The sequence below is a fragment of the Lissotriton vulgaris genome, chromosome 10 (genome assembly GCF_964263255.1).
Source record: "Lissotriton vulgaris chromosome 10, aLisVul1.2, whole genome shotgun sequence".
Classification (NCBI taxonomy): Eukaryota; Metazoa; Chordata; class Amphibia; order Caudata; family Salamandridae; genus Lissotriton; species Lissotriton vulgaris.
Genome location: NC_141698.1, coordinates 1,051,001,615 through 1,051,026,215, shown reverse-complemented (window position 1 = coordinate 1,051,026,215; position 24,601 = coordinate 1,051,001,615). Strand labels below are relative to the sequence as shown.

The following is a 24,601-nucleotide window of genomic DNA, read 5'->3' as shown; positions in this document are numbered from 1 at the left end:
CTTTAAAGAGCCTACCAGAGCCAGGGTGATAAACCCTAGGATTGAGAAGTATAAACCAGCGCCTACTGACCCTACTTACATCAAGGGACAGTTACCTTTGGACTCTCTTGTTGTTTCAAATGCCCGGAAGAGGGCTAATTCTCAAACAACGGGTGATGCTCCTCCCCCAGATAAAGAATCAAAGGTGTTTGAGGCATCGGGGAAAAGGGTGGCAGCTCAAGCGGCCAATATCTGGTGCATTTCAAATACACAAGCACTTCTAGCGAGGTATGACAGGGCACACTATGATACACTGGAGACCCTGTTGCAGCACCTGCCAGACGAATACAAAGAGGCAGCTGAGATGCTCATCCAAGAGGGGAAGCTAATATCCAATGCTTCTATTAAATGTGCACTGGACGCGGCTGACACCGCGGCCAGAGCTGTTAACACTAGTGTCATGCTGAGACGACATGCCTGGCTTAGAATCTCAGGATTTAAGCCAGAGATCCAGACCACCATTCTTAATCAGACAGTAAACCCTGATCATCTGTTTGGCCCAGAGGTGGACACCACATTGGAAAAGATAAAGAACACTGAAACTGCTAAGTCCATGGGGGCCTTGCAGTCCCAGCAATTCAGGGGTGGTTCTTTTCGTCGCTCAAGCACTAGAGGTGTTTCCAGAGGCCAGCTCTCCCAAACCACGCAGTACTATAAAGGCAACACGCAGTCCACATACACCAAACAAAGTCGAGGTGGATATCGTGGAAACCGCGCCAAAGGCAGGGGTCGTGGAAACAACAACTCCAGATCCTCTGCCACCAACAAACAGTGACACCTTGTCACTGCCCCCCGACCATGCAACACCGGTCGGGGGGAGACTTCAACAGTTCCTGCCAGTCTGGAAATCCATCACCACAGACAGGTGGGTCACATAGCTCATACAGTACGGTTATTGTCTGGAGTTAACATCCACTCCACCCAACATGCCCTCAAGACACCGTCCTATGTCCAACGAGCACTTGCACTTATTGCAGCAGGAGGTCATAGTCATGCTGCAAAAAGGGGCAATCGAGCTCGTGCCTGTGGAAGAAAGAGGCACAGGAGTTTACTCACTGTACTTCTTGATACCAAAAAAGGACGGGTCCCTCAGACCCATACTGGACCTCAGACCCCTCAATCAGTACATTCTATCGGAGCACTTTCACATGCTGACCCTGCAGCAAGTACTCCCGTTGCTCAGTCAGGGGGATTTTCTCGCAACTTTAGATCTAAAGGATGCGTATTTTCACATTCCGCTGCACCCGTCACACAAAAAATACCTCCGGTTCACCATCCAAAACCAACATTACCAGTTCAAGGTTTTGCCTTTCGGGGTCACCACGGCACCCAGGGTGTTTACGAAGTGCCTGGCGACGGTGGCGGCGCACCTAAGGAGACAAAACATTCACGTCTACCCTTATCTGGACGACTGGCTCATCCAGGCAAAGTCGGCCCAGCAATGTGCCGCCCACATGTCCCACACCATTCACCTTCTTCACGATCTGGAATTCTCACTGAATTACCCAAAGTCCCACCTGCAACCCGCCCACATATGGCAGTATCTGGGTGCAACGATAAACACTCTGGCAGCCACAGCACAGCCAAATTCAGTGAGGGTCAACAGCATTCAATCGCTGATACAAAGATTCAGACCTCAACACTCGCTTCCAGCGCGAGTGTTCATGCAGTTGATCGGCATGATGGCCTCCTGCATCTCCATAGTCCCGCACGCGAGACTACATATGCGTCCGCTTCAGGAGTGCTTAGCACGTCAGTGGACTCAGGCTCACGGATAGTTGAAAGACCTAGTGTTGGTGAGCGGTCGGGCATACAACTCTCTGCATTGGTAGAATCCACAAAACCTTTGCGAGGGACGACCGTTCCAAGAGCCTGTGCCACAGATCATCCTGACGACTGACGCTTCTCTCCAGGGATGGGGAGCTCATGTACTCCATTACACTGTGCAGGGACTATGGACACCACAGCAAAGGAAGATGCACATCAATGTTCTGGAACTGATGGCGATCTTCATGGCACTAAAAGCCTTCAAAGTACATCTGTGCAGCAAGGTCGTGTTGATCCGGACGGACAACATGACAGCCATGTACTACATTCAGAAGCAGGGAGGAACACACTCTCAACAGCTGTCTCATCTGGCTCAGAGCATGTGAAAGTGGGCCATTCAGTGAAACATCTTCCTCATGGCAGAACACCTCCCAGGCAAAGACAATCAGATGGCGGACCTGCTCAGCAGGTACAGCCACCAAATGCACGAGTGGGAGATAAATCCATCGGTACTCCACCCATACTTCCAAATGTGGGGTCATCCACAGATAGACCTGTTCGCCACAAAGGAGAACGCTAAATGCCGAAGCTTTGCCGCCAGGTTTCCACACCCACAGTCGCAAGGCAATGCGATATGGATGAACTGGTCTGGCAAATTTGCGTACGCTTTTCCCCCAGCTCCTCTAATACTGCTGGTGGCACGCAAGCTGAAGCAGCACTCGATGACTCATCCTGGTTGCTCCAACGTGGGCTCGCCAACCACGGTACACCACGTTTCTGGAACTGTCCGTGGTACCGCATCAAAGGCTGCGCCTCACACCCAGGCTTTTGACGCAGAGCCATGGCGACATTCAGCATCCAGATCCGCAACAGCTCAACTTGGCGATCTGGCTCCTGAGGTCTTAGAGTTTGGCTACCTCAACTTACCTCCTGACTGTATGGACATCATCCGGGAGGCAAGGAAGCCCACCACCAGAGCATGCTATGCGGCGAAGTGGAAGCGGTTTGTCATTTATTGTGCAGGCCACAACATTAACCCGCTGGATGCAGCTATTCAGAACATCATTTGTTATCTCTTACATTTGTACAAATGTAATCTGGCCTATGCTTCCATTCGCATACATTTATCCGCAATGGCTGCTTACCTCCAAAACAGACAGCACCTCTCACTTTTCAGGGTGCCTGCCATCAAAGCCTTTCTGGAAGGACTCAAACGAGTCATTACTCCGCGGACGCCACCAGCTCCGGAGTGGAACCTCCATGTGGTCCTCACCAGGCTGATGGGTCCCCCTTTTGAACCACTGCATTCCTGCGAGCTTCAATTCTTGACTTGGAAAGTGGCTTTCCTTATAGCAATTACGTTGCTACAACGAGTTAGTGAACACCAGGCACTAACTATCCAAGAGCCATTTATTCAAATTCATACTAACAGGGTGGTGCTTCGCACTAACCCTAAATTCCTTCCTAAGGTAGTGTCTCAGTTCCATATAAACCAGACTATAGAACTACCTACGTTCTTCCAAAATCCAGAGTCACTGGCGGAGAGAATGCTCCACACACTTGACGTCAAAAGGGCCTAATGTATTACATTGATAGAACCAAAGATTTTAGGAAGACTACACAACTCTTTGTTGCCTTTGCGCCACAACACAAAGGTAACCCCATTTCCAAGGCTGGTATAGCCAGGTGGATCGTTAAATGTATTCAGATCTGCTATCTGAAAGCCAAGCGCACTCTCACTATTCCACCACGGGCCCACTCCACTCGAAAGTTGGGGATCTCCATGGCTTTCCTTGGAAATATTCCTTTGGAAGACATATGTAGAGCAGCCACATGGTCTACCACACACACATTTACAAAACATTACTGTGTTGATGTGCACTCCAAACAGCAGGCAGCTGTAGGGCAGGCTGTTCTAAAAACACTCTTTCAAACTGCTGCAGCTGGCACAGGCGGCCGCCGCTAATGGAGGGACTGCTATGTATTCTATGCACAGATATGAATTCAGCAGCCCACATGCCTCGAACCGAATATGCTACTTACCAGTATGCATTTGTTCTTGGCATGTAGGGCTGCTGACATTCATATCGCCCGCCCTCCTCCCCGGCGCCTGTAGCAGCTGCGGCATTCACACATACTTCTAGCATGGTCATCATTCACTAAGTTTCACTCCATATTGGCCACAATAGCTAAAAACAATCTGAGGATGGAGTCGATGCCCATGCGCACTGTAGTCCAGGGGAGGAGCCACCTATCTCGTGATACTTCGAAGACTCTTCCAGGACAACAATGTTCGATCATCCGGACCCAACATTAGGCGGCGATCTATGCACAGATATGAATGTCAGCAGCCCTACATGCCAAGAACAGATGCATACTGGTAAGTAGCATATTCGTTTCCATTACAACAGCTGTAGCTCTACACGGTTGGGGGCACATTCAAGATCCACAGTGCGTGACCAATGGCTTCCAACTCAGAAATAACTACACATCATTCGCCTAGAGTTTCTTACAATTCAATTAGCTCTCACAGCTTTTCAACAACCTCTTGAACACAGGGAGGTTCTAGTCCACACAGACAACATGACCGCCATGTACTATATTAAAAAACAAGAGGGTGTACACTCCATGCAGCTCTCCTGCATAGGCGAGCAGATATGGCACTGGGCCATACATTACAACATCCACCTCCTAGCAGAATACCTACCAGGGGTGGACAACGGCTTCACAGATATGCTCAGCAGTATGCAACAGCAAGTACACAAGTGGAAAGTCCTGTGTCTACGAGAGTTTCCAGAGGCCCATCGACAGTGAGAACTCTGCCGTTATCGAAGACAGTCAACGCATCCCTGTCGACTAAGATTGCGTCAGCGAAGATCCCGTTAACTACTGGCTTGTCAACAAGTGTCCCGCCCATGACTACATCAGTCACACTTTCATTGAGGACAGTACTGACGACAACACCGTCACCAATGGAATATGCTTTCCCAGTTACATCTGTGTCGTTGATGCCACAAGCAATGAGGATTACTCTGGTTACCAGAGTGCAAAACATTTCTACGTTCAGCCATGCAGGAATACAGTAAGGTTTCACCATTGATCTGGTCACATCTGCTGGAGGGTTAAGTAGAGGATGATGATGGCCTTTATGGTGTGGCTCACAGTCCATCGGAGCTCCATATAAAATGTCAGGACGAGGATGAGGACTAGCATTATAAATCGCAATATTATTTACGGGGATATGGTGCTCCTCGTCATCATTACCATTCATATGGTGTTCAGCCAGATCTGCGTCTCAGAGACATGGCCCATCTCCCACCGTCACTTATTCAGGATATGCAGGCTATGCTGGCAGATTACCAGCAGCAGTTTCTGCCGCAAAAGGATCAGCCAGACAGGCCAATACCTCAATCATGTGCACCAGTTCAGCCGCCAGCCAGACCTGTAAGTGTTCCTGACCCCGTGCTGACTGACCCTGGCACTGCGGATGCGTCCTCTTCGGATGAAGACAAACAGGAAGGTGAGCTGTCTGATCCAATGTCTTCTCCGGATCCTTGGGAGGATTGTCATACCAATACCCTCCCCTTCTTCGCACCTCCCATCAGATTCTCATCCAGAAAATATTGCAGGATTTCATTATTTAATGCAGAGGGCAGCCAACCAGTTTCATCTGCCTGTCATGGTCAAGCAGGCCCAATTTTTTTCTTATGATTTTAGGGAGGGCACCAGGAAATTGGTACGATCCATAGTGATTATAGATCATATATGGCAGAAAGACATCAAAATTATGAAGACTCCTGCAACCATACCACCAGTGCTCCCTCGTATTGAGAAAGTATAAGGCGTTGGAGGATTCTCCTTGCCTCATTGGGCACCTGTTGGAAAGTAGGATCTGCTTTCCTAGTCACCACCACTTTTTGCTGGTGTCATTATGTTTTTCTGTCTGAGATTCTGCTAATCAGGGCCCCAGTCTCTGTGCTTTTACCATAAATTGGGCATGGTGAGTACTTGGGTACACTCCAGATTGGCTACTGGTGTACCTCTAGAAGTCCCTAGTATATGGTACTAAGGTACCCAGGGCATAGGTTGACCAGGGGTCTCCCATGGGCTGAAGCATGTTTTATGCCACCCATGGGAGACCACTCAGATTGTGACTACAGGCCTGCCATTGCAGGCTGTGTAAGCTGGTGCCAGCACCACTTATGACATTTGTAGGTTTCCCTATATCTTATGTCACTACACTTAAAACCTATGTCACCTGTTGGACCCGGCCCTTTGGGCAGGTTCACCCCTAGACTTTTTGCTTTTTCCTAGCCTGTTTCTGGAACCTGGTGTGGGTGATTCTAGGCCTCTGCGCACTTTTTTCACTGTGGTACAGTGTAAAGTGCTTGAGCTCTCTGTATGAAGAGTGAGTGACCTGCCCTCCCATAGGAATGAATGGGGAATATGTATGCCCATGGTAGTTCCTGTTGTGTGGGGAGTGCAGGGGTCGAGTTTGATATGTGTGAACTCGTGAGAATGAATGCTGCAAAATGATGTATGCAGCATGACTGTGTCTAGTCTAGAAGTACCACTTTTGGAAGTTGGCATAATTGTGTAAGTTGGTGCTAGCGTGTGATTGGCTGGTGAGTCTGCCCAGGAGTGCCTGGACCTGCTGGTGGATGGACTGTCCGGTTTGAGTAGGACAGGGTCTGCAGGGTCTGCAAGGCCCCAGAGGAGGGGGTCTGAGTCAGCCGTGGATGAAAGGCCCCTATGCTGTCAGGGATGGGAGGAAAGAGCGTCTGGTGGTGCCGGGCCGTGCCTGTCGCCCACCCTGCTAGCTCTCCTTCCTGACGGCCCACTGTCACCTCTGGCCCTGAAGCTGTCAGGAAGACGAAAACCAGAAACATTCCATTACTCAGGGTCCCTTGCACGAAGTACTTCAAAGGCATTCCTGGGTATAAGAAGGAGCTGTGTCTCCCTCCAACTTGTTCTTGTTCTAGCTCTTGTGGCTAACTTGGATCTACCCGGGGCGGGCGCTGCCCAGCCCCTGGGTGCCTGGATTCCTGGACTCCTGGGGGACCCTTCTGCCCTGCCTGGGCTGAAGGGGGGACTTGGCTTTGCCCCTGGGGAAGCTCTGGGACCTTGGCAGCATGGAGAAGCTGCCTTTTCCTGGGGAGAGCGCTGGAGTTGGTTCCTAGCGCCTGGAGGCGCTGTGCTTCGCCTTGAGCGCCTGGGAGCACTCTGCCTGCTGTCTAGCGCTTTGGAGCGCTTCATTTCCCCCAAGCGCTTGAGGGCGCGTTTTCTGGACTTCCTAGCGCTTAGGAGCGCTTTCATGCTCGTTTATAGCGCTGGACGCGCTGAGGAGTCCTGGCCGTGTTTACTTCATTAATTACGAGTGCCCACCTCGATCTGCCGCGGAGAGAAACAAACCACGAAGGGGCCGCGACCGGATTGGCCGAGACCCGAGGAGAGGCGCGCCCTGATTGGCCGCTGGCCCGGAGAGTCGCGCTCCGGTTGGTCGAGACGCCTGCAGAGGCTCTGGCGTCATTGGGGGCTCGCCGAAGGAGCCGCGATGGGATTGGCCCATCGCTCGTGACCCAGGGAAGACGAGGCGGCGAGAAAGAAAGGTGGAGGCCGGCTAACAGGGCTCCCGTGTGCCGAGGGAGCCCTGCAGCGAGAGAAGAGACTGCCCCGGGAGCCTGGCTGGCTCCACTCTGCGTCCCGGTCCCGAGACGGGGGACCGGGCCAAGCGTGGAGAGTCTGCGAGGAGCAGGAGCTCCTCCGTTGCCGCCGAGCCCCGCCCCGCCGCGCAGGAGACCCGGTGAGTCTGGGCGGAGGGCTGGGCAGAGTGGGGAAGAAGAGAGGCGCCGGGACACGTTGTCCGTGTTCGCGCCTAGTGCCATCGCGAAGCCGTGAAGGCTTCAAGGGCGGCCCCGGTTGGCAGTGGGTCGCCCCAACGTCCACGGAGCCCGGAGAGGCTCCCCGCCTCATGTGGTATTCAGAGCCCTGAGAGGCTCTGGGGGGCATTTTTAGAAGTTAGAGTCCCCCGTGGGGGACTCCACCGTGAACGACGCAGAATCAGGGCGGCCCCGATTGGCAGAGGGTCGCCCCACCGTGGCAAAGCCTGGAGAAGGCCCTGAGGGGGCATTTCTTTGTCCAGAGTCCGACGAGGCTCATGGGAGCACCAGTGTTTTAAGAGCCTGTGTGGCTCCAACGGTTGGCATCATTGCTTTAGAGCCTCTGTGGCTCCAACGTCTGGGGCATGTGCTATGCCCAGAGCCTGTGTGGCTCCAGCAGTGGCGCAGTTGGCGCATAAGGGCCAGTGAGGGCCCTGGCGCAGTTTTATTGTTCTCCAGGTGCCCAGCACTTAGTGGGCACCTGCTACGTTTAGGCTTTTTGGTACTTTGAGACTGGCGCTGCATGGCAGCGCACCCTGACACTGAGACTCAGGGCGTCTGAGCCCCAACAAGGCCATTGGCCTAGGGACTGCCACAGGTGGTGGCTTATGTAAGTTTGCGCAATGGTATGGTTATTGCACCTCTGAATGTGATCTTTTGCATCATGTGTTATTCCTGCACCTCTGAAGGTTTTTAGGCCTCATGTGATTTTTGCGCTATTGCTTTACTCTTGACACCTCTGAATGTTTGATGCATTATGTGTCTTTCTTTTCATGCGCTGCACCTCTGAATGTTTAGTCATCATGTGTCTTCTTGCGCTGCACCCCTGAATGTATTGTGATTACATCATGTGCTCTGTCCTTAACACCGCTGAATGTGTAGGTCTATACATCATGTGTTTTCTTTCTTTGCTACTCCTCTGAATGTATATTCATGCATCATGGGTAATGTGTTCTGATTTATACCCCTAAGTGGATTTTATCCTTAGGTGGTTGTCCTTTTTAATACAGGGGGTCCTATTGAGGTCCTGGTTCCCTGCGTGACATGCTCCTAAGGGGTTTAGGGTTGCGTAGTGTGTACTTACCTGTTCCCAGTAGTTACTGGATGTGATTCATAGCTGTTACTTTGTGTTACAGTGATTTTATACTCTTTTAGTCTAAGTTCTGATAGTATTTCATTACTACTAAAGTGCTGATTGTGACAGTGGCCCTTGTGGCCCTGTCTTGTGAATAATCCCATGTGAATATTGCCCGTGCCAATTGGCACCATGTATATGTGTGATTTTATCTGATGTGCTTTTACAATACAAAAGGTATTTTTATAATAACCTGGTGTGGAGTCTCTTTTGTGGTGTACCTAGTATGTTGTTGCTATTGTGCGCTGACGCAAATGCTTTACACATTGCCTCCGAGTTTAGCCTAGACTGCTCGTGCCAAGCTACCCAGGGGGTGAGCAGGGGTTATCTTGGCGTGTGACTTCCTTGCCCTGACTAGATTGGTGGTTTCTGCCTCCAGAACCAGACAGCAAGCTGGGCTGCTGCTGGGCTGCTGCTGACCATAGACCTGCTTCTGAGCCAGGCTTGAGCAGGGGAAGGCAGAACAAAAGATATCCTGTCACAGTGAGGTGTAACCACCTCCCAGACAGAGTTAAGTGTATTAGGGCAGGGTGGGGGCGCTCGCCACATTTGGTGCCCTCCTTGCATACTCCAGTTCAAGGAGCTTTTTGCTCCCGCTGTGGCGCGAAACTGGACAAAGGACAATGGAGTATCCTCCACACTGTCCAGGCCCCCCTCTGGTGAGGGACCCCTGAATTGTCCCAACCCTCTCCCAAGGGTACTTAAGGGTTTACCTGTGGGTGGGTCCCTAGATTCATTGTGGGACAAGATTCAGATCATACACTAATGCAACTTCGACCGTCTGAACACTCTGGACTTCGCTTTGGAACCGAGACTGCACAGGGAAATATTTCTGCTGATCCTGGGCTCGTCGTCCTGGTCTTGTCGTCCTGCTGGTCTTCTGCAACGTCTGTGTCCATGCTCCATACAGGTTCTTCACCAGGCCTGTGGACATCCAAGACACCTGAAGGAATCACCCTTGGAGTGAAAGTCAATCCCCTGCATCTGCAGGCACCCCAACACAGCTGATCAGTCTGCACATCCTGGGCTCCCACAGACTCAGAAAGGCTTAGCAACCCAGGTGGTGGTTCTACAACTCCCTCAAAGCCTGCACTGTCTTCATATCAAGATTGAGGCCAGTATTCCTCTTTGGAACTGTTGGAACAGAACCCCTGTGCACCGTGTCTACTTGACATTGCCAAGGCTTGTTGACTCTCTCCTCTAGAGATCTTCGGTCTCCCAGAAGCACCAACCTCAAGCAACTACTGCAGCCAAGATCTTCGCCTTCGCCACTTCCTTTGGCCCCATGGGCCTTCTTCATTGGTGAGCTGCTCATGGTCCTCTTGCGACTCCTGTGCCTCTGGCACGTGGGTCCTCTTGAGGGTCTTCTTTGGCTCCAGTGGGCTCCCCTGCTTGCTTGGGCCCTGCTCTGACTGACCTGCTTGTGTTGACTCACTTGGACCTTGCTGGTCCCGACACTACACCTTTTTCGTCGACTACGTTGTTTGCTGCTTCCAAGACTTGTTAGAGCCCCTGCCGGACACTGACTCCCTGGCTATCGACATCCGACGTGGGACAGCTCGTAAACAGCTCCTGGTCCGTACAACTGCACTTAAAAGGGCACCGTCAACCTCTCCTGCATCTCAGACATCAATGGGAATTAGTCTTCTGTGCCTCCTAGTCACTCCTGAGTGGCATAGACTCTGTCCCCTCTGCTTGCGGGTTCTTCTCACCTTGAATCCACCTCTGGGTTCCAACTGACTCCTTCGTCGTTTTCTCCAGCAGCATCTTTCCTAAAGTCCTCCATTGTTGTCTACTGTGGTTTCCAACGTCACTTGAAACCTATGCACCGCCTTCCCTGGTGTTGGTATCCTGGTTCCTGGAGTATCCACGGGTGGGGTGACTCGCCAACCTTCTATCTTCCACAGGGTGTCTTCAGGGTCCGTTGGAAAGGGTCCTCTTTCTTTAAAACTGCAATCCCGACTTACCCATTGACTAACATTGAGCACGTTGTAGTGTTCCCACTCTGAACATTACCTCCGTGGGGGTTCCTAGATACTCACCTTGGGTGGTTCCTTTGGTCCCTGGCTTCTTCGTCTTGTGGGTTCACTCTTGTTGTGAGTCGTGATTCGCATTTCACTATTTTGGTATATGGTTTGGTCTGTCCGGGCGACCATTGTGTATTTGTGCTACTTACGTGCTCTATTTCCTAAGTATTGTTTGTATTGTTTATATATCCGGGTAGCAGATAATACAATGTGTTAGTGAATGTTGGTAATAAAATACCTATTTTTATAACTACACTGTGTGATTCTTTTTTAAATTAACCTATACCATAAGATTAAGTACTGGTAAAACAAGTTGCTTTACACTCTGGTCTAAGCTTGAAGGCTGTTCTACTCAGCTACCTCTTAGAGAGCTTTCTAAGGTGGTCTAAGACCACTAAAATCACCATAAGGGTTGCCTGGATTAGTGCAGGGTGCTACACCTACTTAAGTGAGCACTATATATTAAGCCAGCCTCTCACAGCACCCTAAGCTGGACTCGGTCATCTCCCAAGCGGCACAAAGACATTCCAAGAATCCTGCTACCTCAATCACCCCGCCACATAAGGAACAGCGCAGGATGGACAATCTCGGGAAATGTTTCTCTTCTATGGCGGTAGCTACAATCAGGGCAGCAAATGAATTGGCCATCATCGGCCGCTATGACCGCCAGATGAGGTCAGATATGGCCGATTTAATAGACCTTATACCTGAAGGTAAAAGAGAGGAGGAACGGAAGATACTTTTAGAAGAACGTGCAGCTCCGGAGACTATTGACTGCAACCTTGATGTAGCCAACACTTGCTTTAGACAATTGGCAGGAGCTTCCGTTCTCAGATGTCAGGGATGGCTGAAGGCAAACATTTTAAGCCTGGAGGATTTGGCTTTCAATGGGGAGTCCGTGTTCGGAAAGCATATCAATGAAGCATTATTGGCGATCAAACCTGATACGGATACTGCAAAATCGTTGGGCACATTACAATACATAAAGGTACCATTGAGAGGTGCTAAAGGAAGAGGCCTTACCTCTTACAAGGTGAGGTTACCAGAAAGCTCAACAGTATGAGCATTATCAATCACAATACCGGCAGAGGTACAATACTCCATTTTACCGTCAGTCGTCTACAGCTGGTTTCTCTCGCCAGGGAGGCCGCAAACGAATGCCTTAACAAGGTTGTGACTCTAATAGGAAGTAATGATCACATCTGGGTACCAGCTTCCCTACCCTCCAGCGTGTGGGTTAAACGATTTCTAACTACGTGCACCACTGGCGCAAGATAACAGATCTTTGGGTGTTGGACCGTGCCATCTTTGGCCACACTACAATTCACTCAGCGCCCGCCGACTACTCCTCCCAAATGTGCCCCTCCCCCTCAAAGAAGCTTTGGTCTTGCTTGCCAAAGGAGCAATACAAGAAGTCCCGATGTCGCAAAGGGGAAAAGGTTTCTATTCTTCTTTTATCCTAATAAAAAAGAATTCAGGAGAATGGATACCAATATTGGACTACCGGAATCTTGACAAGTTTCTCAAGAAACAGCCTTTCAGGATGGTTACACTCTCCAAGATTCTACATTGTCTAAACGAAGGGGACTTCATGACCTCGCTTGACATGAAAGACACACATTTTTATATCCCTATCCATCCGAAACATTGGAAATTCTAAAGATTCACAGTGGCTGATGCCCACTACCAATACAAGGTACTTCCTCAAGAATCTTTGTTTACCAAGTGTCTGGCACCTGTAGCAGCAGCCCTGCGATCTCAAGGTCTCCAGGTATTTCCATACCTTGACGACTGGCTTCACAAAGAACCAACAACACAAAAGGCCAGTCAAGCTACTAACGCCTGGATTCAATTGTTCAGGACTTTGGAACTCACTGTAAACGAAGAAAAATATTTGTTCCATCCCAGTCAAGTCATAGCCTTCCTGGGAGCATCCATAGATGCCCTCCAATGTACAGCATTCCTATCACACGAAAGGCAGTTACGATGGCAAAGAGCATATCAAGAAAAAGTCCGTTTCAGTACTGACGTACAAGTTGCTCCTAGGGATGTGTTCTTCAGCAATAGACCTGGTGCCCCTGGCCAGCTGTGAATGAAACCTCTTTAAAAAGAACTACAGAGACAATGGCAGCAAACCTCTGGATCCTTTGAGGATGTAATACAGATCACAACATGCATGGTGGAGACACTGCGATGGTGGTTTCTCAAATGGACTTACTTTCCCCCTAACTATCCTAGACTTCATACTGACAACGGACGCGTCCATGGACGGCTAAGGAGACCTTCTGCAAGAGTTAGATCTAGGGCAAATGGTCCTCTGTGCTTTTCATATCAACAGGCTGGAGCTCAAAGCCCTTTTCCTAGCTCTCCATGTGTTCTTTTAAAGATTAGCAGGTTCCTCCATACTAGTTAGTATGGACAATATGACCAGCAAGTATGGCTTCAACAAGCATGAGGGAACCAAATCCATCACACTATCAAAAGAAGCACAGGAGGTATGGGATAGAACGACGCAGCATGGGATCTGGTTCAAGGCAGAACATGTCTGAGGTCTGCACAATACTCTGGCAGATACGTTAGGCAGAACTCAGTCCAGTTGTCAAATGGGAACTAGAACAGCTCCAGCTCTACAAGGTGTTTCGGATATGGGGAAAACCAGCTTTAGACCTCTTCGCAACGAGAGAGAGCGCCCCAAATGCCAATACAATACCAGCTGGTTTCCTTACCAGGGTTGATGGGGAATGCACTATTAACGCATGGTCCAGGATATATGCATAAGCTTTTCCCCCCATCCCGTTAATCCCCAGGGTACTGACCAAGATGGTGACGCAAGCCTTTTGTTTGATCCTGTTAGCGCCACGACGGCCCAGGCAGTACTGGTTCTCGGAGCTTCTCTTGCTGTCGGAATCGAGGCCCATACACTTACAACCATCTCTTATGACCAGAGACCAGGGCAAAGTAGGTCACCCAGACCCGGAGTCTCTTAATTTGCACGCAAGGCTACTGGGTTCCTAAAATTCAGTTACTTGGATATCTCTCGGAATGCAGGGAAATTATTGCAAAATCCAGAGCTGACAGCACTAACTAGACATACAGCCTAAAATGGAAGTGATTCTGTTTCTGGTGCCAACGAAAGAACCTGCACCCGCATCAAGCGCCCCCCGAACAGATTTTGCCATATCTCCTCTCTTTGGGAAAGGGAGGTTTCACTTTCTTTTCAGTAAAGGTTCACCTTGCTGCTATTTCCCACTATAGAAGATCTCCAAATTCCCACTCTCTGTACTTCTAGTCTTGTGAAGCAATTTATGAGGGGCCTTTTGCGTGCCTTTGCACTGGTGCGCACCCCTCCTGAATGCAACCTCAACCTAGTCCTCGCTCCGCTAATACGGCAGTCTTTCGGACCAATTCACAAAGCAGAGCTCAAGTTTCTCACCTGGAAGGTAGCCCTCCTACTGGCTCTCACTTCTGCAAGGAGGGTTAGTGAGAGCCAAGCTTTTACAGTCCAGGAACCTTTTCTTAATTTTACTGATAACTATGTAGCTCTGTGGACGAACCTGACTTTTATCCCAAAAGTCCTGATGCAGTTCCATCTTAAACCAATAATACTTCAGTCTTTTTTTTCCAAACTCATCTAGTTCAGCAGAACAAGCGTAACACGCTGGATGTTAAAAGATGTTTACAATTCTACCTACATAGGACAAAAGACCTAAGAAAAACAGATCAGCTACTGGTGGCTTACAGACGGGCAGGAAAAGGAACAGAAGTAACTAAAGCCACTGTTGACAGTTGTTTAGCCAAAATATTTCCAAGTCTAGAGTTTTGGATTTTGGCTATCTCTTTAGCAGCACCACTAATGGTCGGGGACTAGAGGGGGCACCACTTGGGAGATTAGGGTTTACTCAGGCTTTGTCGTGGTGCAAGTTCAAGATGGAGGGAGCCTTTTCTGTTCCTGAGGCTCTAAACAAGAAACCAGCAAACTAGCCCTTGCAGTCACTCTGGTAGTCCTGGATGCAGGGCAGGCTTCTTCTGTGGGTTGAAGGCAGGCCCCAAGCAGCTAAGCAGGCTTTCCGGGTGCAGCAAAGCACCCTTGTGAAGTACACAGCAGACCACAACAGGCAGTCGTCTGAAAGGCCTTCCACAGCTCTAGAAAGTGATCTGAACGATCTGAAGAGTGAATCTGAGAATCCTGTTTATACCTGGTGACTTCTTAGAAGTAGGGGAAGTTTCTAGAGAATTCCCTTTGAAGTGCTTGTAGTATCCTACTCCCATGCCCTGGCATTAAGCTGGATGTATGAACAATGTAGGAGTTAAAAGTGCTTTGTGTGCAGGCAGAGCACAGCCTACCCAGTTGTAAGTGGGGCTGTGCCCAGCCCCACCCCCCATCCTGTCAGTTGATGGCCCATCCATGGAACACTTAGTTCCTCTATTGCGTGGCTGTCTGCAAAGAATAAAGTCCAACTGCCAACTACCAAGTCATGTGACCCCGGAGAGGCTCCTGACACCAAATAGTTTAGAGCCGGAAAATGCCAACTTTCTAACCATTGCATTTTCAAAATTGGAACTGAATATCCAACTTTGCCATTAAAGAGGATTTTTAGTTATCCAGTATTTGGGTGTCTTTCATAGATTCACATGCCTGAATCATTCCCCGTCGCCGAGACGGGAGCCTCCGGTACATAAAAAAGTAATGTCCTAAGGACATACATAGAGAATATAGGCCTAAGGGCCTCCCCTTTTGGGGCCTTTCCACGTCCTTATGTAAAAGGACCGAACTCTCATCGTTAGCCAATCAGCTCCGACCTCCTTCTAGAACCTTCCCGGGAGGAGCCTCCGTCCCTCAGATTTTTCTACCGCACGTTGTGCTAGGGAGTCTCCAACCTGAGCTCTTCAGGTTTCCAAAATTCGAAGTCTCAAACTTCACCGAAGTTCACTTTGTACGAAAAGGATTTCATCCTAGCATCGACTACATGTCGGAATCTAATAAGAAAACTTCGTCCATGGCGGACTCACAGAAGAAAGCCCTCCTGAGGGCCTGCTCCTCCTGCGGCAAGCAACGGATTCAAGCGGAGGACAAGCACGACCTGTGCTTATATTGCCTGTACCCTGACCACGTCACTGACAAGTGTAGGGTGTGTAGAGCCTTCCCAAAGAAGACGGTTAAGGAAAGGGAAACTCGCCTTCGCGAATGGCTCGACAGGCTTAAGGTCCGAGACACTCTGGAATCTTCCGAGGGTAGTGTCTCCGCGACCTCCAAAGCCTCCAAGAAGAGACCCAGGGTGCAATCCCCTGGAGAGACAGACACTCCTCCTAAGAAGGCGCACAGGAAGCCTTCGGAGGCACGCTCCACCACCTCCTCCGTGTCTGTTAAGGATGGCCAGAGGTTCAAGAAGCCCGCTCCATCTACTAAGCGGACCACCTCAATTACGACCACTGTGTCGACTACTACGGCCTCATCGCCCTCCACGGCGACCACGACGACCACCACTGCGTCCTCAGGCGCACCGGTCTCCTCGACCATTCCTCTGAAACCTTCATCCAATACGAAGGCCGCCTCTTCGTCACCTAAGAGGTCTGAATCTTCAGGTACGCCTTCGCCGAAAACACCTCATACCGAAGGCTCGTCACCGTCTCCTAAACAGTCGAAGTCAAGTTCAAGAACCACACCTTCGACAAAGATATCCCAGGTCCACGACCCTAACATCAGTAAGGCGGCGAAACCCTTACCCCCGCAAAAATTGGTACCATTAACCCTGACGGAGGTGCCCAAATCACCGGCACGCTTGGCGGGAGCGCTATCTTCACGCACGTCGTCGGAAGAGACCCCGGCGCCATCTTGGAAAGAATCGAGATTGGTCGAAGTCTCTATTCACTCGAGTCCAACGCCCTCGGTTCTCCCAACGGTGGAGTTGGCACCCGAGGAAGAACAAGACACACTACAGAGTGAGGAGTCGGACGAAGAACAGGAGGTTCACGAAGAACACCAGGACGTCCAAGAGATCCGGGACGGAGTGACGTATCAAGGCAGCTCCCTGACCGTAGACACGGTGAAAACCCCGATGATCTGTTTGCCACTGTCTCTGGTCAACGATTTGAAATCCCTGGTGCAGGACTATAAACGAAGGTTCCCGGACGCAGACAGCGGTGCCCAGGTTCCGGTCACCCAAGCGCAACCGTCGGCCTCGCACCCTTCCGCTCCCCCGGCCCGTCCTCGGAGCCAACTCCGACCGCAAACACAGGCGGAGGATTCATCGGAAAGCGAGGAGGATGACACGGACTTAGAGGAAGGCGAGGTGCAAGACGTCGCCTCGGACCACAGAGACGACGATGCCGATGCTGCGTCATCACACCATTCGTCTGCCCCGGCATCCCCGAGACCACGCCACTCTGAAGCAGCGGACGTGGGAGGTTTCCACAAACTGGTGGACAGAGCTGCAAGGAGGTTTCACATGGCGGTGGAATCCGCGGAAACGGAATGCTTCCTCCATGATTTCAAGGAGCACACACAGAAATCGACCAAGTCTATTCCTCTGATAGACTTTCTATGGGAACAGGGCAAGAAGCTGATGCTCACGCCTGCCTCGGTGCCGGCGGTGGTTCCGCGCCTAGACAAAAAATATAAGGCCCCGAACTCCGCACCTGCCTGCCTGACCGGCCACCCCAAACCGGACTCGGTTGTCACTCAGGCGGCCCAAAAACAATCCCGAAACCCCTCCTCGCCGCTGTCCGCGCCCCCGGACAAGGAAGGAAGGAAGCTGGACACCATAGGCAAGAGGTTCTCCACCACATCCGCCATGTCCATCAAGGTGGCAAACTCCATCGCCCTCCTGGGCCGATACAACCGCCAGCTATGGGAAGACATAGCTCCCTACCTGCAAGGCCTGCCGGCCACGGTCCAGGACGAGGTGAAAGCTCTTCTGGCGGAAGGACAAAACTCCGCGGCTGAAATTATCGACTGCGCCATCGACGCAGCCATGACGGGATTCCGCCAGTTGGCAGGGGCTGCCGTGCTCCGCCGCCAGGGCTGGCTCAAGGCGACGTCTTTTCGGCAGGAGGTCCAATCTAAGGTACTGGATATGCCGTTCGATGGGCAATTCCTCTTTGGGGAGAAGATAGACGAGGCACTCCAGGCCATCAAAAAAGACACCGACACGGCGAGGGCTCTGGGCTCCCTCCAGTCCCGGAACCAATCCTTTCGGGGAGGCCGCTCCAGAGGTCAGTACTCCTACAGAGGTTCCTACCAAAATCGGTCGTCCTATTCCTATGGCAACAGGAACCAACCCCAACAGAAACAACAGTCCCGACAGTCATCCTATGGGAGATCGTCCTTCAGAGGCAAATCCGCCAAGAAGGGCGCTGGCGGCCGCCAGTGACCACTTACTCCGGCCAGTCCCACCACCGTCTCAATCCTTTCGAATTGGGGGAAAACTGACCCACTTCCTCCACAATTGGCGAAAGATCACTACGGATCGGTGGGTACTACAAATAATTCAATTTGGACATTCCCTGGAACTGGTCAACACCCCTCCCAACACCCCTCCACTGAAGCGTACTCACAGACACCTGCACCTCCTTCTCCAGGAAGTCGCTGCCATGTTAGTCAAAGGAGCCATCGAAAAGGTCCCGGACTCCCAGAAAGGGAAGGGTTTTTATTCCCACTTCTTCCTGGTCCAACAGAAAGGGGACAAGTGGAGGCCGATCTTAGACCTCCGGGCGCTCAACGCCTTCCTACGGAGTCAATCCTTCCGGATGGTCACAATCCAGGAGATCCTGGGTGCACTGGAAAGAGGCGACTCGATGGTCTCCCTAGACTTACAGGACGCCTACTACCATGTCCCCATCCTCGTCAGGCACAGGAAATACCTAAGGTTCGAAATAGCGGGCAGACATTACCAGTTCAAGGTCTTGCCGTTTGGCCTCAAATCTGCCCCACGTATCTTCACAAAGTGCTTGGCGCCCGTGGCTGCCTTCCTGCGACAAAGGGGTCACCAGGTGTTCCCCTACCTGGACGACTGGCTGGTGAAGGCTCCTTCCCCGGAGGACGCGCTGGCTTCCTTCAACGCCTGCAGCGCTCTTTTCCAACAGCTGGGTCTGACGATCAACCTCAAAAAATCATGCACTACTCCGTCAACGAGGATCACCTTCCTAGGGGCAACCCTGGACACGGAGCATGCGAAGGCTTTCCCCTCAGAGGACAGGATCTGCAAAGTACTGTCTCTGGCCACGGCGGTGGCCAAGAAGCCTCGCATCAAGGTCCGGACGTTCACCTCCTTGCTAGGGATGATGTCTTCATGCATTCTCCTCGTACCGCACTGCAGGCTCCGCATGCGCCCCCTACAGGAAGCGTTGGCGAGACAATGGAAACAGTGTTCAGGCTCATTCGACGACATTCTCACAATCACGCCGGCCATCATAAAGGCCCTGCTGTGGTGGAGAAACAGGACTCACCTGACGGCCGGATTGCCGTTCCTCCTGCCGCCGGCACCACTGGTCATCACGACCGATGCCTCACTGGAAGGCTGGGGCGCAGTACTGTTAGACCTTCGAGTCAGCGGCAAATGGGACGCCCAGGAAACACAACTACACATCAACCTCCTGGAACTGAGGGCAGTGTACCTGGCTCTACAGGCCTTCCTGCCACGCATCGGCTCTTCCCCTGTGCTCGTCAAAACAGACAACACCACGACGATGCACTACCTGAACAAACAAGGGGGAACGCGATCTCTCTCTCTCTCACGAGAATCGCAAAAAATCTGGAACTGGTTGGTGGCGCACGGCCTCTCCCTCAAGGCGGAGTACGTTCCAGGGAAGGAGAACACTATCGCGGACGCCCTCAGCAGGCAGACCTCTCTCTCCCACGAATGGGAGCTCAACGGCGACACGGTGGCCCACGTCTTCTCACAATGGGGCACCCCGAGGATCGATCTCTTCGCGACGGCAGAGAACACCAAATGCCGAAGCTACGCAAGCTGGCATCCCCAACGGGGGTCGCTGGGAAATGCTTTTTCCATCGGCTGGTCCAGCGTGTTTGCGTACGCTTTTCCGCCGTTCCCGATGATACCGAGGCTCCTCCGGAAGATGAGGACGGAACCGTGCACGCTGATACTGATTGCTCCGTACTGGCCGAGACAACATTGGTTCTCGGATCTTCTTCGCCTATCCACCAGGCCCCCGATTCACCTGCGACAACTCCCGAACCTCTTGACAATGTCCGGAGGCCAGGTACACCACCCGAACCTCCGTTCGCTCAACTTGTCGGCTTGGCTCCTGAGCACCTTGAGTTCGGGGAGCTAGACATACCGCAGGACTGCAGGGCAGTACTGGCCAAGGCGAGAGCGAGCAGCACGACCAAGACCTACTCGCTGAAGTGGAAGAGGTTCTGCGTGTGGTGTTCGGAACACGACTTACACCCGCTCCGGGTCACCCCAGTACAGCTGCTACCATACCTACTGCACCTGGCTCAATCGGGACTGGCTCACGCCTCCATTAAGGTTCATCTGGCTGCGATTTCTAGGTTCACCAGGACCCCATCGGGACCCTCCCTCTGGTCCAGTCGACTGGTGAAACAATTTCTAAAAGGACTTTACAGATCCTTTCCGAGGCCTCGGAAAGTTCCTCCAACCTGGCAATTGAACTTGGTGCTAAACCAATTGATGAAACTCCCATTCGAGCCCATACACCGGGCATCGCTCAAGCATCTTTCCTGGAAAACGGCTCTCCTGCTAGCCCTGACGTCGGCCAGAAGGGTCAGCGAACTTCAGGCGCTGTCCATTCAGGAACCGTATCTCCAATTCAGGCACGACCGAGTGGTACTCAGGCCCAACCCTAAATTCATTCCTAAAGTGCCGTCAGACTTTCATCTGAACGAACCAATTGTCCTCAAGTCATTCTTTCCGGACCCTTCCACGGCAGCGGAAAGGGCGCTGCATTCCCTGGACATTAAAAGGTGTCTCAAATTCTACTTGGACAGGACCAAAGACGTCAGGAAGTCTTCTCAACTCTTTGTAGCCTACAGCAACCCGAGAATGGGACTGCCCTTGACAAAACAGAGCATCTCACGCTGGATTTCATCAGCAATTGCTTTCTGCCATGATCAGGCCGGACGGCCTTTGACAGACCGAGTGGCTGCCCACTCGACCAGAGCGATGTCAACGTCAGCAGCGCTCTTCGCTGGAGTGACGATCCTGGACATCTGCCGAGCGGCGACATGGAAGTCCCCGCATACCTTTTCCAAGCACTACTGCCTGGACATCGAACTGCAGAAGGACGCTGCAGTGGGACAAGCGGTGCTGCGCCATCTCTTCCAATAAGGTGAGCCTTACCTCGTCCCGCCATCCAGGTATGCACATTCTTCATGGTTTTCTCTGCTATATGCATGACTGTATGTTACCATGTTTCTCTCAGGTTGTCTGTAATCTATGCAGGCCTGCTAGGTGTGAGAATGTGCTTTACCACTATGCATGTATAACTGCTGGCTACTCTGATTCAGGCATGTGAATCTATGAAAGACACCCAAATACTGGATAAGAAATGCGTTACTTACCTGTAACAGCAGTTATCCAGTATTGGTGTCTTTCATAGATTCACATGCAACCCTCCCGCCTCCCCGGTAAGGACTCACGTACCTCTATGTCTACATTGCGACACCCTAGCTGGGTGCGTACGAAAATCTGAGGGACGGAGGCTCCTCCCGGGAAGGTTCTAGAAGGAGGTCGGAGCTGATTGGCTAACGATGAGAGTTCGGTCCTTTTACATAAGGACGTGGAAAGGCCCCAAAAGGGGAGGCCCTTAGGCCTATATTCTCTATGTATGTCCTTAGGACATTACTTTTTTATGTACCGGAGGCTCCCGTCTCGGCGACGGGGAATGATTCAGGCATGTGAATCTATGAAAGACACCAATACTGGATAACTGCTGTTACAGGTAAGTAACGCATTTCTTACAAATTCTCAGACACCAAACATTAAATGCTTACTTGCACTTATTGAATGAAATAAGGCAGCCCAGTGTTATCCTATGAGAGAGGTAAACTTCGTAGTGGTGAAGAAAAAAAACCTAAAAGTACATGTCCAACCTTTTTAATTTCAATGCACTCTGCCCTATGGGCTACCTAGAGCCTTCCTTAGAGGTGACTTGTATGTAGTATAAATGGAGTTTACGGCTTGGTAAGGGGGTTATATTGCCCACTCGAATTGCCAATTTAAAAATGCATACATGTTGCATTGTCAGGCCTGGGACATGTTTTAAGGGGCTACTGAAGTGGGTGGCACAATAAGTGCTGCAGCCCCGCTAGTAGCATTTCATTTCAAGGCCCTGGGTACTTGGTATTCCACTCTACAAGGGGCTTATGAACAAATTAAATATGCCAATCAGATGTTAGCCAACTTTATCATGTTTAAAGGGGGAAGCACAAGCACTTTAGCACTGGTTAGCTGTGGTAAAGTGCACGAAGTCCTAGAGCCAATAAAAACTAATTTCAATAGAAAGTGAAGTGTAAAGACAAAGTTTGGGAGTGACCCTTTAGAGACCTTCAAGTCCAACAGTTGATTTTTCTTTCTGTCTACAGAAAGAATGATTGCTCTATCAAAATGAAAGTAATGCATGCAGATATGGTGCTAATCTTTCCATCAGAAAGATAGCTCAAGAGAGCACAGATGAAAGTCTCGGGGGTAGGTATCTATTTGTAGCAAACGATGATGAGCAAATCAGCCCTCTGCAGTGCGTAGGCAGTATCCTTGAAATGACAATCGGCAACATGTTCTTGTCATGCACCACATGGTTAGAAATATTGCAAACTATTGTGGGGAATGGTCGAACACAACTGACGTATTTGACATTGCGGAGAATGGATATAATGTACAGTTGAAGAAAGGTCTTCACATGCTTCCAACCAACAAGAACGTTGAGGTAATTGCACTTTAACCAGCCAGTTGAAGTATTCTTCTAAAGAAGTTAGCTACAGGCGACCCAAATGTTAAAACCTCAAAGCTATTTATTGCGGTCACTTCTTAGTAAGGAAAAAGACACCCCCACCCTGCCCCTTCAAACTCCCCCCCCCCCCCCCTGAAAGTTTAGACTCCTCTTCAACCCTAGAGGATGTATTATCTACCAGAAATACTGTTGCTGAAGGTAAGTACCTTTTTTTTTTGGGGCCATTCATGAATGCACTCGAGGGTGCATGAACATTTTGCGTAAATGATACTCATAAAATTTGATGTAGGATCTGACTTAATCATTTTGAAACTAGGATAAATCAATGTCTATGAGAAGTCCCAAATATTTCCCTTTATATTTGGACTATGTAATGATGAACTTGTTGTGATGTATTGATGTATTGTAGGCAGGGATCTCTAACCGAGAAATCAAAGACCTCATTTGCAAATCAGTATGACCAATAAGAAATTGTTTTTTAAATTAAAAAAATATATATACTCAGTAGTCACTTACTGTGCCTGTCCTTCAGTTACTCAACTCACATCCATGCTTATCCTAAAAGCTTTGTCATCTGTAAATGACAATGGTGAAGTTGTTGACAATGTTGTGTAGATTATCGCACTGTACATCAAATTTCTAACTTTCTTTGAATCATTTTATAATATTTTTACAATATTTCTAATGATTATCGTAGTCTTAAAATTTGTGTTGGATAATATGTCTTACTTATTCAGCTTGACTTTCGGACACCACCTGGCTTTGATAGAACACGGAATGCAGAAATTGGAAATAAAGACATTAAATTCAAGCACTTGGAAGAAGCTTTTACATCTGAACATTGGCTGGTTCGGATATATAAAGTGAAACAACTTGACAACAGAGAGACACTGGATCATAAACCTCGTGTTACCAATATTGTACCAAAACAGAAGTATTTATCCAAGAAGGTAGGTGTCCTTTTAACATACTCAGATTTTAATTTTCCATGTCTTCATTTAATGCACCTAATCATTTAGCAGTATCCAGTAGGAATGGCTACTTTTTAGGTTTGGATATTCAATGTCACCTGCAATATTTCACTCCGATCTCTTTGAGCATAATGTTAAAGAATCTTCCAGTGTGTTATTTTTACGCAGTCCTCTATATCTAACTGTTGCCAACATTAGGCATTTGAGAATGTATGTTTTGTTTTATGATGCCTGTTTAGGTTTTTCGACATATGCTTTAGCAAGTGCAATTTCTGATTTTTCATTAAGCAAGCGTGAGGCTTTATGAATGGAATTTAAATGGTATGGAAAGGTAATTTAGCATTCAGGGTATTTATTGTTGCCACAGTTGAAACCTAATTTACCATAATTTTTTTTTTTTTAAAGCCATTTGATTTAATGATAACAGTTTGCAAGTCAATGCCTTGACTTCCCAGTAATAACAAGGCATCCGTTTCAAAGCATGACTTGCCCTTCATTTGCCATTACAAAGATGTACGCTTACATACACCCAGATAGCACATACAATTTCATACACAGCAGTATTTGGTAATAATTTAGTCTGCGATCAATGTTTTTCTCTGTTTTGCTCTTTACTAGTGCTTTATTTAATTCCAAAATATTCTTCTCAATAGCCAACACGTGTTTTGTCATAATCAAGACTTCCGCAGGGTTAAAGATACCAAAAAGATAAGATTGTCCAATTTCAAATGAACTGTAAGTCACTAATCTACCGCCACCAGTGACTTCAAACTTCCACACTTATCTTGTGCGAACACAGTGAGCTTACCTGAGCATAGAGAGTACGGTCAACATTAGGAGTGCAACTCAAATGCT

General features: G+C 49.8%; 1 protein-coding gene across 1 annotated transcript in view; it reads left to right on the top strand.

The window, feature by feature from the left end:
- STT3B (STT3 oligosaccharyltransferase complex catalytic subunit B) overlaps nt 1-24,601 on the top strand; it is a 488,477-nt gene that overhangs the window by 402,210 nt on the left and 61,666 nt on the right. The window contains exon 15 of the mRNA XM_086942109.1: nt 23,513-23,725. Coding sequence (XP_086798235.1) covers nt 23,513-23,725 — 213 coding nt within the window. The remainder of the gene's footprint in view (nt 1-23,512; nt 23,726-24,601) is intronic.